This window comes from Dendrobates tinctorius, unplaced genomic scaffold (assembly GCF_039654945.1).
Source record: "Dendrobates tinctorius isolate UK_male_01 unplaced genomic scaffold, ASM3965494v1 ptg000143l, whole genome shotgun sequence".
Taxonomy (NCBI): domain Eukaryota; kingdom Metazoa; phylum Chordata; class Amphibia; order Anura; family Dendrobatidae; genus Dendrobates; species Dendrobates tinctorius.
The window spans coordinates 20,432,201-20,447,131 of NW_027361810.1; the positions used below are offsets into that span (position 1 = coordinate 20,432,201).

General features: G+C 42.6%; 1 protein-coding gene across 1 annotated transcript in view; it reads left to right on the plus strand.

The window, feature by feature from the left end:
- The window catches only part of ARHGAP15 (Rho GTPase activating protein 15), an 830,524-nt gene that overhangs the window by 690,111 nt on the left and 125,482 nt on the right, over nucleotides 1-14,931 (plus strand). The window contains exon 13 of the mRNA XM_073545572.1: nucleotides 5,104-5,238. Within this exon, the coding sequence (XP_073401673.1) occupies nucleotides 5,104-5,238 (135 nt within the window). The remainder of the gene's footprint in view (nucleotides 1-5,103; nucleotides 5,239-14,931) is intronic.

Sequence of the window (14,931 nt, forward strand, 5' to 3'; positions counted from 1 at the left end):
TTTCTGTAGGAACGAAGCTCTTAACAAAACATAAGCCCTCTGCATGAGATCCTAGCTGCAAAGTGCTTAAAAGATAAAGTAAGAATTGGTGTCATGGGAAGAACGCCAGCTGTAGAGTACACAGGTCCATTATGAAAAGTATGGTAGTGGGAGAGGAGAAAATGATTTAATCAGGAGTAAAACCAATTTTATTATAGGGGCACGCAGGGGGTGTGGCACCACAGCGAGAGGGACATTTCCAAATATCTGACACATTTTAACAATGCAAAGTCCTCGTTCTTTAAAGTGACAGTAAAGCCACCCGGTTCTTTGTCTATTCTTGTCATTGTTTCTTGGTGACTGGCACGTTCTTGTACGCTTGTGTCTTGTGTTCGGAGAGTTATAAAGAACGAGGGGGGAGCAGAAGGGAGCTGGTAATTGATCATGTCTAAACAATCAACTTGATTGCATGTAAAGGGAGGTCACTTGATGACCACAGCTCGTGCTGACACGCACATGAAGTTTATGGAGATGCTACTGTGGGAAGTTTGGCCCCCTCCGTCGATGTCTAAGTCAAAGTCTTTATTGACGTCAGTTGCGGAATTTGACACACAATGCAGCTGATGATCTATGAGAAGAAGTGGCTTTAAAGCAGTTTTGATGGGATATTCTCCAATTCAAACCCCAACAAAAGAAAATTGAATTTGATTTTGCCCGGACAGGCTTAGGTATTTTTCCTAGGAAGTTTTGTTACTTTCAGTTATTACTTTTTTTATGACTGCCTATCCGTGAACATTGTTCTATCAGCCAGATGTTTAAGTTCTTGCATGCTGAATAAAAAAGTGGTGCTGTACATCGGGACAGGAACTTTTATTCTGGAATGTACTTTCTATATGCCTCTACCAGCAGGTTTTGTAAAGCGAGGACAAAAATTTGTTTTAAAAGGGCAGATCAGGGCAACCTAAAGAACAGGACCACCCGATGTCATCTTGCTCACTCTCTAGGCCTGTGAAGGTGTGATTCTTTCGGTAGTTTTTGAATTGAATACATTTTGTCACATTAACCATTGCAAGTGCACTTCAATTTTGGTGGATAATGCGTTAAATTTTGGAAAAATGTTGGCATATTTTTTTGCATCTGGTTGTAGTTCTATTTATCATGTGCTTAAGATGCTCAGAGAATTGTCTTGGATAAAAATTTGGTGTGGCATAGAGTAAAGGGATGTGGATTACATTGTAACATTATGCACCAAATTTTAGGAGCAAAAAAGTGGTGCAAAATAAACTAAGCCGGGAAATTTTGTAGCATGAGCAACAGTAATGACTTTAGCGCCATTTACCGTTGACTAAACTAAGTTTGCACTTCGTAAATTTGGAGCTGGATTACTAACTTTGCCCTTTTGAAGGTGGCATAAAAAACATTTGCTGCAGTCTAGTCCCAAAGATTAACGGACTCTGGTTTCTCAAAAAAATAATTACTGTATAAGCACTGTTTTTTAATTTACGGCAATCATTCAAACTCTTTAATAAGTTAAGAAAAGACCCGAAAACTGCAAATTGGTCTAACATGCTAAATTTGTAGCATCTTAAAGGAGTTGTTAAAGAGTATGTTAAATTAGAAAAATATTATAAAATGATAGACCATCCATTACTTGGCTATCAAATCCAGCACCGATACAGCATCATCCGGTCTGCACTGGTATTTGTGTATATTTTCTGCAACCAATCGCTGGCCTCAACAGTGCTGATGTGATGTGTGGCATGTGACCACTGAGGCCAGTGATTGGCTTCAGCAGCCATGGTATATTTGATACATCATCACTGCATTACCAAAAACAATCATCCAGGATCAACGGAGCATCTGACAGGTAAGTAATAATTGGTTTGTTTTACATTTCCTGACGATACGTCATTATATTATGCTTTGGGACAATCCTTTTAAGAACTAGTACCAGCGCAACATTTTCCTTGAGTTTATTTGATCTCTTAATTTGGGTGTTTGCAATAAAGAATGCAGAGGTAGCAGTCATGCCTGGGTCCCATAATTTTAAATGTAGTGTACTGTGGTGTAGTAACCACTATGTCCGCTAGCGGGCGCTGTGTTGAGGTTCCAAGGGAGCGGATGAGTGGCAGAATCCTGAAGGATGGTTGTGTATCTCAAAGGGAGTGGCTTTGAGATGGAGACTTAGTTATGCGTATTGATCAGCAATGGTATTGCTGAGGTGTTATTTCAAGGTATAAGGGAGAAGTCTCTAGGTAACTTGGGAGTTGGGTGGGCCAGTTACCTACAAACCCACCCAGGGGTGTGTCTGAAAACGCCTGTATTAAAAAAGCTATGTGAGTGTGTGAAGGACCTGTGATGAGGTCATAGTCACGTGACCCGGTGGGCGTGGCTATAGACCATATAATGTGGCCAGGGTAGGTCACATGTGAGGAATGCTGGCACCTGGTTGGTCCAGTGTGGAAGGTCCTGCAGAGATGGAGCTTCCTCCCAGACAGCACGTGTGAAGTGGCTGGGAGCAATGGCGATGTGTGCCTGAGAGTTCCCTGGAGGGAACGAACATGTGCGGAATGCTGCAGCCGCATGAGGAACCCTGACGAGGGTGAGATAATTGTGAGGCTAAGTGAGCCTGCGTACTGGACATTGATAACCAGAGTGAAGCATTATAATAGATGCTATGCTGGTAATGATGTTAAGTGCACTTTCGGTTGCTGCTGTGGTTTATGAGGCGTGAATAAACCGCAAGGACTATGATTTCTTGGAAAATCCTGTGCCGGAACTGGTTTTTGTTCGCTGCAAGCGAGAATCCCCTAAGTAAATGACAGCGCTACCTCACAGTACATACACCATACAACTTTCTGCAATTTGTAAATGGATCTTAACATTGCAAATAAAGGGGAATTCTTTCTATTGATATTTTGTAAACCTCGAAAACTCGTGAATTTACTAAAGAGTGCTAATCTGTCTCTCGTTTATCCTATAACAGTCTTCTGTTGGGGATAGAATCATAGAATGGTAGAGTTGGAAGAGATCTCACGGGTCATCATGTCCAACCCCCTTCTCAATGCAGGATTCACTAAACCATCTCAGGCATATGTCTGTCCAGCCTCTGTTTAAAGACTTCCATTGAAAGAGAATGCACCACCTCTCGCAGCTGCCTGTTCCACTCATTGATCACCCTCACTGTCAAAAAGTTTTTCTAATATCTAATCTGCATATTCTCCCTTTCAGTCCATTGCTTCTCATGTTTCCATGTGCAAATGGGAATAATGATGATCCTACTACACTGTGACAGCCCTTCAGATATTTGTAGACCACTATTAAGTCTCCTCTTAGCCTTCTTTTTACAAAAAAGGCTAAGAGGAGACTTAGTAGCGGTCTACAAATATGATCAAACCTTGTGAAATTTAATTCGCCAGACATGCTCAAATTTGATCAGGAAATTCGATTCACGATTAATGTATTTGACGTGAATCAAACTGCTAGTCAAAACTGATTATTATGATGAGGTCTGTCTAGAACATAGAACACAATATATGGAAAAGGAAGAAAATCCAGTTCTTTATTTTTGCTGCACGCAGACCATGAGAGCACCTGATGGTGATTTACCTGGATTTTTTTTCTTTTTGACAATAAATGGAATGAATTAAAAATAAAAGAAATATTATACTCTCCTTGCCCATCACTTATCCAGGCACCATAGCGCTAAGCCGATCCTTGATCGGTTGCCTTCCTACCTCCAGCTGCAGTCTTCTCTTCTGCCTTCAGTCGTCTTCACTCTTTGGAACTTCTGGTGCTCACTAGGTGTCACATGACATCAATGTGTTGGCCTCTTGGGATGAGAGTCAGTGGAGGTGGAAAGCTACAGCACCAGAGCAGGAGTAGGGTGAGATAAGTATACCAATTGTTTTTAGAGCCAAAAAGGAGTTTAAGAAAATCAAACAAACTTGAAGTCAGCAAAAAATTTAGGTCCAAGCTATTTTTTTAATTTTTTTAAATGAAAATTTAAAGCAAATTGGATCATTTGTCTCATCTCCAGTTTCTGTTCTACCTGAACTTTTTTTTCTAAGCTTTGTACTGTAGCGTCACCAGCATTTCCACATAACCTAATTAAATAAAAGTATTCAGTCCCCAACGTAACACAGAAAGTTGTCACTGAGTAGCGAGGTGCGTGCGCCATCATATAATTACCACACGTTTGATGTTTTAGCAAATACAACCTGATAACAACAAGCAATGGAGGATAATTATTTCATTCTTCCTAATTAAATATTGTATTTAAGTTTTCTCTTTTCTAATTTCGCAAAAAGATTCTCGGTTCAGGTTAGCTTCAAACAAAACGATCTCCTGTGTGTAACCGGCGACGGCTGGAAGACGAGTCTTTTTTTTGTGTGTCTGGCATGTTATCATTCCTGACAGATTTACACAGCCTAGGTAGACCAACAGGGGTCCGCCTAGCATTGTTGCTCCCGCCGTCTACCTTGCTGAGTTGAAAACGGAAACATTATTGAAATCATTAAAAAGAGGATTTGCACCCCCTCCTCCTCCTCCGCCTTCCCCTCTTGTGCATTTTCCTAGTTGATGCTGCTGTCAGCCACAAACAAATGTGACAATGCCTTTACCTATAATTCCCCAGCACATTGCACGGCCAGCATATGTAACGTAATAGCTTATTTTCTATTGCCGCACTTAGCATATGTCTCATGTTGGCTCCGTTAGGCCTTAGGTCGGTCCCTTGAGTTGCTCAGTATTGGCAACTGAGCCCCTCGGCCTCCCGAATAAAAAGCAAATGGCTTTGAATCATGTCGAGCTGTAATTCTAATTTCTATGCCGATGCATTATGGGAATAAATGTATCTGACATGTTATGTCAATGCCATGTCTCTTTGTATCTCCTGTAATTTTTTTTTTTCGTTAGCTGCATTCCTACAGATGGTATTTCATTGAATACGCTCCTTTTCTAGCGTTGGGGAAAAAAAAAAAAAACAAGCACCGCACCAAACCTCTAGGTGCAGAAGGCTGTTAACGGTTGCTGATGATAGTAGGGAAACATTAACATAATAATTAGTGTCTTGTAATTGTTTCATTAAAACCAGTTGTTCCATTTCTCCTCGTGTTTTCCCAGAAGAGAAGCTGAATTTGGACGACAGCCAGTGGGAGGACATACACGTTGTCACTGGAGCACTCAAGATGTTTTTCCGAGAGCTGCCGGATCCTCTGTTCCCACATAGCTTCTTTGAGCAGTTTGTGGAAGCAATAAGTAAGTGCAGTTTTTTTTTTAACTTTTTGGAAGTGCGAAAAAAATAAACAACTCTTCTGTTACTTTTTATTTTATTATTATTTTCAAGAGATTATTTTTCCAATTGTAAGAGTGATTTTTTTAATTTATTTTTTACAAGGGAAAAAACGAGCGGACAATTGGCAATGTGACATCACGTGATTTCACTCTAATAATTACTTTCCTCAGTTCCTTTTTAGAACCATTCTATTCAGGATTATGGATTTAAAGCAGTTACCGAATTTTAGTTTTGTCTGCTTCGTTGAGATACAGGAAGTAAAATTTACCGGAGACTACAAGAATAGGGCGCAGTCGCAAATTATTTACTGTCTAATGCGGCTTTAGGGTATTACAGATACTTGATTAATTTTTTAACTTTATTCACCTTTTTAAGTTAAAATTTTATATTTTATCTAATTTTGTAGTTTCCCTTCAGTCTGCTACTTTTGAAATGAATGGAATCCCAATCAAGAGGAGTGTTCCTCAAACCTTACTATTTTTAGAGTTGAGCAAATTTCTTAAAATTTGTTTTGGGTTCCATTTAGTTGGAAGCAGAAGTGCCCCCAAAACATATTTATTATGCTCTGAAGTGTCTTCATACTCAAGAACATAATTAGTGGAGGCGAGAGAACGGGTCAGAAAATGAAATAAGAGTATACTCTCCTGTCTTGTAACTGCAGCTTCTGGACTGATTCTCCAGTCTTCACTTTGGATCTTCCTCTGGCCCCCAGTCTTCAGTCTTCTCTTTGGGTCTTCTGGTACTTACTAAGCTTCACGTCGTCTTGTAGGATGTGATGAATGTTAAACACATAAGTGCATGAGGCTTATTCAGCATCAGAACATCCAAAGAGAAGATCGGAGTCTGGAAAAAGTTGTGAGGATCGGAGTACAGAGTGACAGGTGTAGTGGAAGGATAGATAAGGGTTGTCAGATCCACGTACTTCACAGATTTTCATTTAATGGAATGGTGATATTTAAAGGGGTTGTCCAGGACTTTAACATTGATGGCCTATACTTAGGATAGGTCATCAATGTCTGATCGGTGAGGTTGCGAAACACGGCACCTCCGCTGATCAGGTGTTTCCAATGTTCTGTTGGAAGAATAGTGGCCGTGGCTGGTTACTGAACATCGGCCCCTATTATATTGATTCGGGGGTGGAAATGCAGAGCCTGACCATGGCCATTATACAGTGGACAGAGTTGTGCTGAGCAGTTTCAGCAGCCATTGACATCAGGAACAGCTGATCAGGCGCTGGTGCCGGGTGTCGTACCCCCTATCTTATCCTGAGGAAAGGTCATCAATGTTAAAGTCTTGGACAGCTGCATAAGTATGTGACTCTTCAGATTTTGTATTAGTCTAGCCTGATGAAGAGACCTGAGTAGTCTCGAAAGCTTGCAATGTGTTACCATCTTTTCAGTTAGCCATTAAAAGGTATCAACCACTGAGGACTCTCAATTCTGAATATTCTTCTATCTACTGGCTAACATGGTACAAAGATATACATCTTTCCTGGACAACTCCATTAATTCTACATTTCCCCTATAGCTGCCAAAATCAGCTGTTTGTCAAGCAGTTCACCTAATAAAGATGCTTTATTTCACAAGACAACACATTTATTCTACAAATATGTCCACCCTTAAAATTTTGTTACTGATTCCAATTTTTTCACAATATAAATTCAACACCTTATCTTGACGTACTAGCAAAACCTTTGACCAGCTGCAATCCATATCACAACCACTCAGAGGCCGCATATAGACCCATATAGCATAAACATCTCCCAACAAAGTATCACAAATTCATGTTTTGTTTTGTTTTTTAAGTCGGTCTTCTCGTGCAACTTATCTCAAGATATGTTGAGTCAAGAGGAAATTTAAAAGGACAAATATATAGCTGGCAACGAGTATGAGAGTAGAAAACATAACCTTGACAAGAAAGAAGAGAGGAGAAAGAGAATATCTGAACTAGCAGGAGGTGTATACTAGTATTCATGGTGGATGACCAGGTATCTCCATGCAGAGGACACAGGCACCAAAACAGCTGAATTTTATTGCAACTTCCAATAGCACGAGTAGCTCTGGGCTACAAACTGCTTCTCTAAAAGGTCAAATTTGGACAAAGATGGGCAATAGTTCAGCAGCAAAAAAGTAAAGTTCTCAACCTATTTTTTGCATATACTTCTAGAAGGAGTCGGGGAAGGGAACTGATGAATGCTCATGGAAAATTTGTAGCTCACAAAGCAGTTGTAACTTGCATGTCATTTCAGTTGTAACTCTAACAAAATAAGCAAAGGGGGTATATTTTAATAGGTAGTGAATTGCATTCAGAAGAGTAAAGATAGAGGCTGGTGTGTCAGGAGCAGACAATGAGGAAAGAGGGATAAGTGTCTTTCCTTGTTGCTAATCGTCCCCGCGGGTTGTCTTCAGAAAGCTCTACAAATAACAAGTGTAATTTTGTTGAAGCTTAAAGACTATGTAATGAAAAGTTAGGCACCTGTTACATATACCATTTTTAAGGGCTGTAATGCTGGACTTCAGGACAGGAACACTGTATGCACGTAATTGTTTAAAGAGGTTGTCCACTACTTTAACATCGATGGCCAGTCCTTAGGATAGGATATCAATGTCTGGTCAGTTGGGGTGCGACATCCCAACCCCACCGATCAACTGTTCTCAGTGTCTGCGATGCCAGAACTGCTCACTTACTGATTTGCACAGGACAGCTCCGACGATGGAATAGTGGTGGTGGACGGATAATGCACATCCGCTAACTATTGATTTCAAGAGGTGGCAGATGTGTAGTACCTGTGAATGGCCACTATGCAGTAGACAAAGCTGTGTTGTGCTGCTCCGCAACTGGTCCGTTCCGTCTGACACTGAGAACATGTCAGGTGTCAGAGCCGCACCGATCAGACTTTGATGACTTATTCTCAGAATAGGTCTTCTTCAATGTTAAAGTAGTGGACAACCCCTTTAAGGTTAATTAGATGACTAAGACTGACACATTGTATCGATTCCTCACCTAACTGATCAGGACAAGGCTAGAACGGTTTTTCCTTCAACATAAGTGTTTTCATTCATTGATAGTAATTAGAGATCTTGAAAATAAAAAAGTTACTATTACTAACATGGGTGAAGTGGTGACCAGCTGAGTATGGAGTTTTACAGTCAAAGCCTCATGGGAGAAAAGTATGCAAATTGTTTCTCTCGTTGAACAAAAGAAACTAAAGCCAGACTCTGATCTACACTGATGAGGGGCAAATGTCTATTGACAGCCTATTTTGAGGTGAGTTTTTGCATTGGCATTTATTCCTGACCACGTTGCAAGGCTTGTTAAAGGGGTTGTCTAATAAAAACAAGTTATTACTTTTATACTGGGTGGATGATAACTTGCTGATCGTGGGAGGCTAACCGCTGTGACCTGCACCGATCATCAGAACAGTGAATTTGAAACAACAATGGAGCAATTTTAAATCCACCATAAAAAAAAAAATGGAGTGGCAAGTTGCCCGACCGCTGTCCCATTCATTCTCTATGGGGTTGCCCTAAAAAGTTTAGTGCAGCACTTGGCAGCCTCATCGGGATTAAATGGATCAGTGATCGTTCATTCTAATGGGGAGAAAAGTGTCCCATTCTGCCAATCAATGCGGGTCCCAGTGGACGGACCCACACGATCTGCTAGTTATCACCTTTACTGCAAATAGTGGATAACTTATTTTTGACAGACAACCGCTTTAACGTATAACACATTAACAAATGCCCAACCTAAACTTTTTGGAGCTCTTATTACCAAGTATAGTAAATTGCCAATTGAAGATGAAAAGGCGTCAAAACTGAATATATTGGCAAGTTAGGCAGCGTAGTAATATTTCTATAAAAAGTCACAACTGATTACTTATTATGGCCACCGCATTATTATAAGAAGATACAATTTCAATAGAAAAGATTGTAAAACAAAAAAAAAAGTCCCCACTGATGCATCTCATGTTGTTTTATCGTGTAAGAAACCCTTTTTTTTGGAAACCTCACAAAAGTTGGGTTAAGGTCATTCCATTCCATTTCAGCACTTTACCTTTCTTTCGACATATTTTCCAAACATCCCACATCTGACATATATTTCTAAATGTTTTATTTTCCTGCTTTGGCAGAAAATGCTTCAATACTTATTTATGAAAAAAATATTTGTGGTTTTTGTCTTGTTCGGCAATTGAAGTGTCAAAGTTATAGGTTACATGCAGCATAAACGTTAGGTCCATGGAGACGACAGAGAACATGATTTGAGATGTTAGATACCGATGGGACCAGTGCCCAGATCACGTGATTTCATGTGATCCTTGCCTCTAGAGATAAGTGTCCATTTTACATTGGCCATTTTATTGTGCACCATTGTTTGTGCTTTCATACAAATACTTGTTGTTCGCCCTGAAATATTATTCTTTATGTATTTAATGTGCGTGTCTGTGCCAGATGACAAATGCCTATGTAACCTATACCTCTCGGCCTGAGCTCTGCCAGCACAGTTGGGGTTTGGCTATGTCAGCTAGGAGCTCACTCTTTTCAGATTTTGGCTGCGATGTGTCCTAAATGGATGAGGTAAATCAATAGTCAGAATACAATAATGACTCTAATAACGGCAATTTCAGCTCTGAGTAACGAAGATCTCCGATAGGTTTCACGCCTTATAATTTCAATAAGTTCCACATTTTTTGTTTGATGTCTTCTGGATAGGCTGCAGGTTATGGTACTGTGGTATAGGATGCCTTCTTTTTTTTCAGTAGTTTTATGAGGTAAAAATATACACAGGAACGTGGAAAATTACCATTGGTTTCATCCAGCTATGTGGCGTATTTGTTTTTATATATATTTTTTATTTTTGTTGGTTTTAGTGTTTTGTTTCTTTTCTTTAGAGAAATAAAATTTGGCACTCAACTTTATGAAAACCAGTTGCATAAAGCTTTTAGGCTGTGTGCACACGTTGCGATTTTTAATCGTTTTTGCCGCGATTTTCGCCGTGAAAACGCTTAAAAACACATACAGAATGCACTCCATGCATTCCTATGGCGTTCCGCACATGCTGTGCTAATGCTGCGATTTTTTTCCACGGCGGAATCGCCGCAATTCCGAAAAGAATTGCGGCGATTCCGCACCCATAGGAATGCATGAGATTCGCTTACTTCCCGCATGTGGCTGTGCCCACCATGCACAAAGTGAGCGGCTCATGTGTGGATGGTACCCACGGTGTGGAGGAGAGGAGACTGTCCCCCAGGCCCTGGGTACCATATTCCTGTAAAAAAAAGAATAAAAAAATCGAGTTATATTCACCTTCCGGCATCCAGCGCAGCTTTCCCGGGCTTCAGCGATGCTCCCGTTCCCAGTAATGCCTTGCGGCAAGGACCTGTGATGACGTACAATCTCGCGAGACCTCTACAGTATCGCGAGACTTTACGTCATCAAAGGTCTCGCAAGGCATTACTGGGAACGGGAGCATCGCTGAGGCCTGGGAAGGCTGCATGGGACATCGGAAGGTGAGAATATCATGATTTTTTTTTTTTTTTTTTTAATATTCAGGGAGCTAGTCTGATTGCCGTATGTGGAGTCGGGAAGGAATTTTTTTTCCCCAATGTGAAGCTTACCGTTTGCCACATGGGGTTTCTTTGCCTTCCTCTGGATCAACATGTTAGGGCAAGTTTGGATAGGATATGGGTTGAACTAGATGGACTTAAAGTCTCCCTTCAACCTTAATAACTATGTTACTATGTTACTATCTTTTACTATTGAAGCCGCATAGGCAGCCTCAATAGTGAAAAGTTGGTCACACTCGTCAAACACTATGTTTGACGAGTGTGACCAACCTGTCAATCACATTCCAAGCGATGCTTCAAATCACTTGGAAAGTGCTTGAATTTCGCATGTGAAAATCTCAAGGAAAACGCGAAAAAAACATGCAAAAATTGTGCAAAAACGCAGAAAAAGACGCAAAAAAAACCCTGCACGTCTTTCCTGGGAAGAAGTGCGTTTTTTTCTGCATATGTGGGCACATAGCCTTAATGCAGTCCAAAAATAAACGTTTCGGTCGTCAATGGACCTTCATTAGTATACCGACTGCTCCAATTTTGACTGCTTGGTTACCTTGTTCAATATTCATCGCACCTCCGTCATGTGAGCCAATTTCTACACTCCTTAGCCTCCTCAAGTTCACTCCGCATGACGGAGGTATTCGGAGTCTGGATCCTGCAAGTGTTTGTGCTGAGCTTCACTAGATTGGAGCAATCAAAGGGAATGGGCATTTTTCAGAAGTTGGCTTGGTAAATCAGCCAAGATCTGTACCCCTCCGATGACTAAAGCTAACAGTTTTACACACAAGGATGCAAGGTTCTGATCTATAACTAAAGCAAAACCACAAAACACATAGTTAAGCTAAAAATATCATTGTAATTTTCAAGTCATTACCTGCAGGCGCATGAGATTTGGTTAATAGGACACTTTCTGATGTCAGGTTTCCTTTTTGTTTTAACGCCCCCCCCCAGGTGGTACTGTGGCTGCTGCACTTTCTGTCACTGCTGAAATGAGAAAAGTAAACTTTACATTGGGTTTGAATTGTTTGCAACTGTTTTTTCTAAAAGGGAAATCTCAACCGTAACCTTACACATTTATAGATACATAACCAGTCTCAAGTTTGAACACAACTGTTCAGGCAATGGATTTACTTTTACTTATTGAAATGTGCACATTATAGAGTCAGACTGAAGGCTGCAAAACTGCAAAGGAACACATATTTCAAAAGGAATAGAGAAATCGTTTGAATTAAACCAAAACATGTGTTAAACCTTAGATTCCTCACATATAACCCCCTGTAGGGATGTGACTCGCTTAGGTGCAGCGGGAGACAATCATGAGACAGGTTCTTCCCAAAGTTCATGTGGTTTATTCACTTCATAAACCCACAAGGCAGCGTAACACTGATAAGTAACCTTCAGCTCAGGCAAAGGAACACAAAACGTCCGTGGTTGGAGACTCGGACCGAGAGTCTCAGCACATGCTGGGAGCTGTAGTCCTCCCCATATACACTTTCTGTAGTGTCCCACCTGGACACATGGAAGTCTGTCCACACTCTGACAGACTCCCTCACACTCTCCCACATGTGCTAAACAACTCAATTACATAGCCCTGTAACCACACCCACAGGTGATCACATGGCTATGACCTCACTAAAGGTTCTATTGCACACAGACACACACAGTTTTCCCTGACACACTAACAGAAATATCAGCAGTACCTCTGCTGATCAATACTCGAGCCGGCATCCCAAGGCCACCCACCTTGAGACACATAATGGTCATTTAGGACCCTGCTCCTGTTACCACACTGAATGTGCCTGTACACCCGTCCTGGGACAGCCACACAGCGCCCCCTAGCAGACATAGTGGTCACTACACCACATACCTCCCCTCTGTTCAAACTTGTGGGGTTGAACACATGACATCACCCAGGGATCTTGAGACCGGGCACCCATGTCACCTTGCCCTACCAATCGAGAGGACCGTCTCCATCTGTTTTGGCAGTCATACTGCATCATATTTACGTTAGGCCTCCCCCGCCCCCAGCAGTCAGTATCTCGGCCTTGGGCTTTGGCCTTTCCGTCAACGTCCGTCAGTGTGACCAGACACTCTTTAGTCTCCACCTGTCTGCAGTGCGCTCCGTCACCTGACCTTTCTCTCACTGGCCGGCTCTCCTAGTTCGTACGGTCATGAGTCCCACGTCCAGTTGGGCTAACTGGCTGGTCTGAGTCTGACCCTCTGCCGCTATGTCCACCACCGGGTCTCGTGCCTATGTTACTAAGATTAGAACGACCACTTGCGGACTCTCGACGTTCTTGCCTTCGACTACCTATCCTTTCATTCCTTGGAGGATCCCTTCGGGTCCTTACATCTTGGGTTGGAGGTGGATGCCACCTGACGTTCTGTATCTGCTTATTCATCTGCAGCCGATTCCGTCTTAGCTGCTCAATCTCCTTCAGGTATGCTACCCGATATTCCAGGAGCATGCGAAGCGTCCCAGTGCTTTCCACCGAACCAACCACAATGACAGGAACCATGTCATCTTCAACAGCGACTTGAATTTCACCAGCAGGTGGGATCCTCACTCTCTTCATACTGGATCTATTCACCATCTCCTGCATCACCTTTCCAAGTCTGCCAACGACTTTCCCCACCAGATTTCTGGGTACCGGAATTATGTCTTCCACAAAGCCCAGCCGACTTTGAGCGTCCCTTGCAAGCTCCAGACGTCGAGCGGCTTTCCTATTACGCTCCACGAGCATCTGTTTCGTGTGGAGACATTGTAGGTGCATCTCCTTCAGGACAGCCACCCTTCTCTCTGTGTCTTCCGTTTCTGCTAGTATCACCAACTGGTCTGTTTCTGGTGCCCAGCTCACACTATAGGCCTTTACTGCCTTTTTAAAGGTCTCATGCACACCTTCGCTGGCACACACTACTCGCACGTCTTCGGGTACCTCCATCACGCCCTTGAAGGTCATGGACTTGCTCTCATCCTGGACAGATGGCTCTGGGTTCCCCACGAACACTTCCCTCAAGGTATCTGCCAAGACCGGGTGACTGTCTTGTGCAGCCCTTGGCTCACCATCTTCCTGAGATTTACAGTCTTCAGGACCCTTTTCCAAGATGGGCTTTGACAGTTCTGCCTTGCTATCAGTCGGGCATGGCCGCTGTACGTCTTCGCCCATTCACTTCTTCTCCCGTAGAAGACCTTTTACTACTCCACTGAGTTCTTGCAGAACTTTATCTCGCTCCTCGGCCAGGTAGCGACGCTGATCCTCTCTCCTGAGAATCTCCTGTTGATTCTTCTCTTGGGCCTCTCTGAGCACCTCCATATCTTCCAACAGGGTCTTGTTCATGGTTTTACACGCTGACAGGTGACCTCTGAGCTCAGAGACTTCCTTCTCCAGCTCATCCACTCTGTGCTCAGCTGCTTGCCTTAGGACTCTTTCCCGTTCGACATGTTCTGTTACAGTCTCCTTTATCAGCTGTATCTCACGATCTTGTTCTCTTTTGGCCAGCACGTGTCTCACCACTACCTCTTTAATTATATCGTCAAAGGGTACCACTGGATCAGTCACACCAGTCGAGTGAACCCTCCAGTTACCGTCCAGCACCAATGTGTCTAGTCCAGTCATCTCATCTCCCAGCCCACCATCTGTCTTATCACGAGACGTCAGGTCCGTAAGTTGGGCAGATGTCCTTCTTCCGGTCAGTTTTACCTCTGACCTGTCCACGTCAGGAGCCGTCACTGTCTCAGTGTCCACTGGCCCCACAGTCGAAGCATCTCCATCGTCCGACCAAACGTCATCAAACAAAACAAAGTCCCAGCCCCTCTCCCAGGCATAGACTAAGTCCCGTGGTATCCCTCCCCCTTGGCACTCACCACGTTTGGTCCCCTCAAACACTACTCTGTCTACTGCGTAGTTCACCGTGACCCCTTTGTTTACAGCGAACCCTGACGTTTTTCTCGGTCAGAGAGAAAACGAGAGGAGTTCCTGTCAGAGTCACCTGACTCTCTGAGTCCAACCGACCAAAGGCTCCTACCCGGTGCAGCATCACTGTACACATCTGTGGCCCATCATTACTACCCGGAAAGGACACTCCACATTCTGAAAAA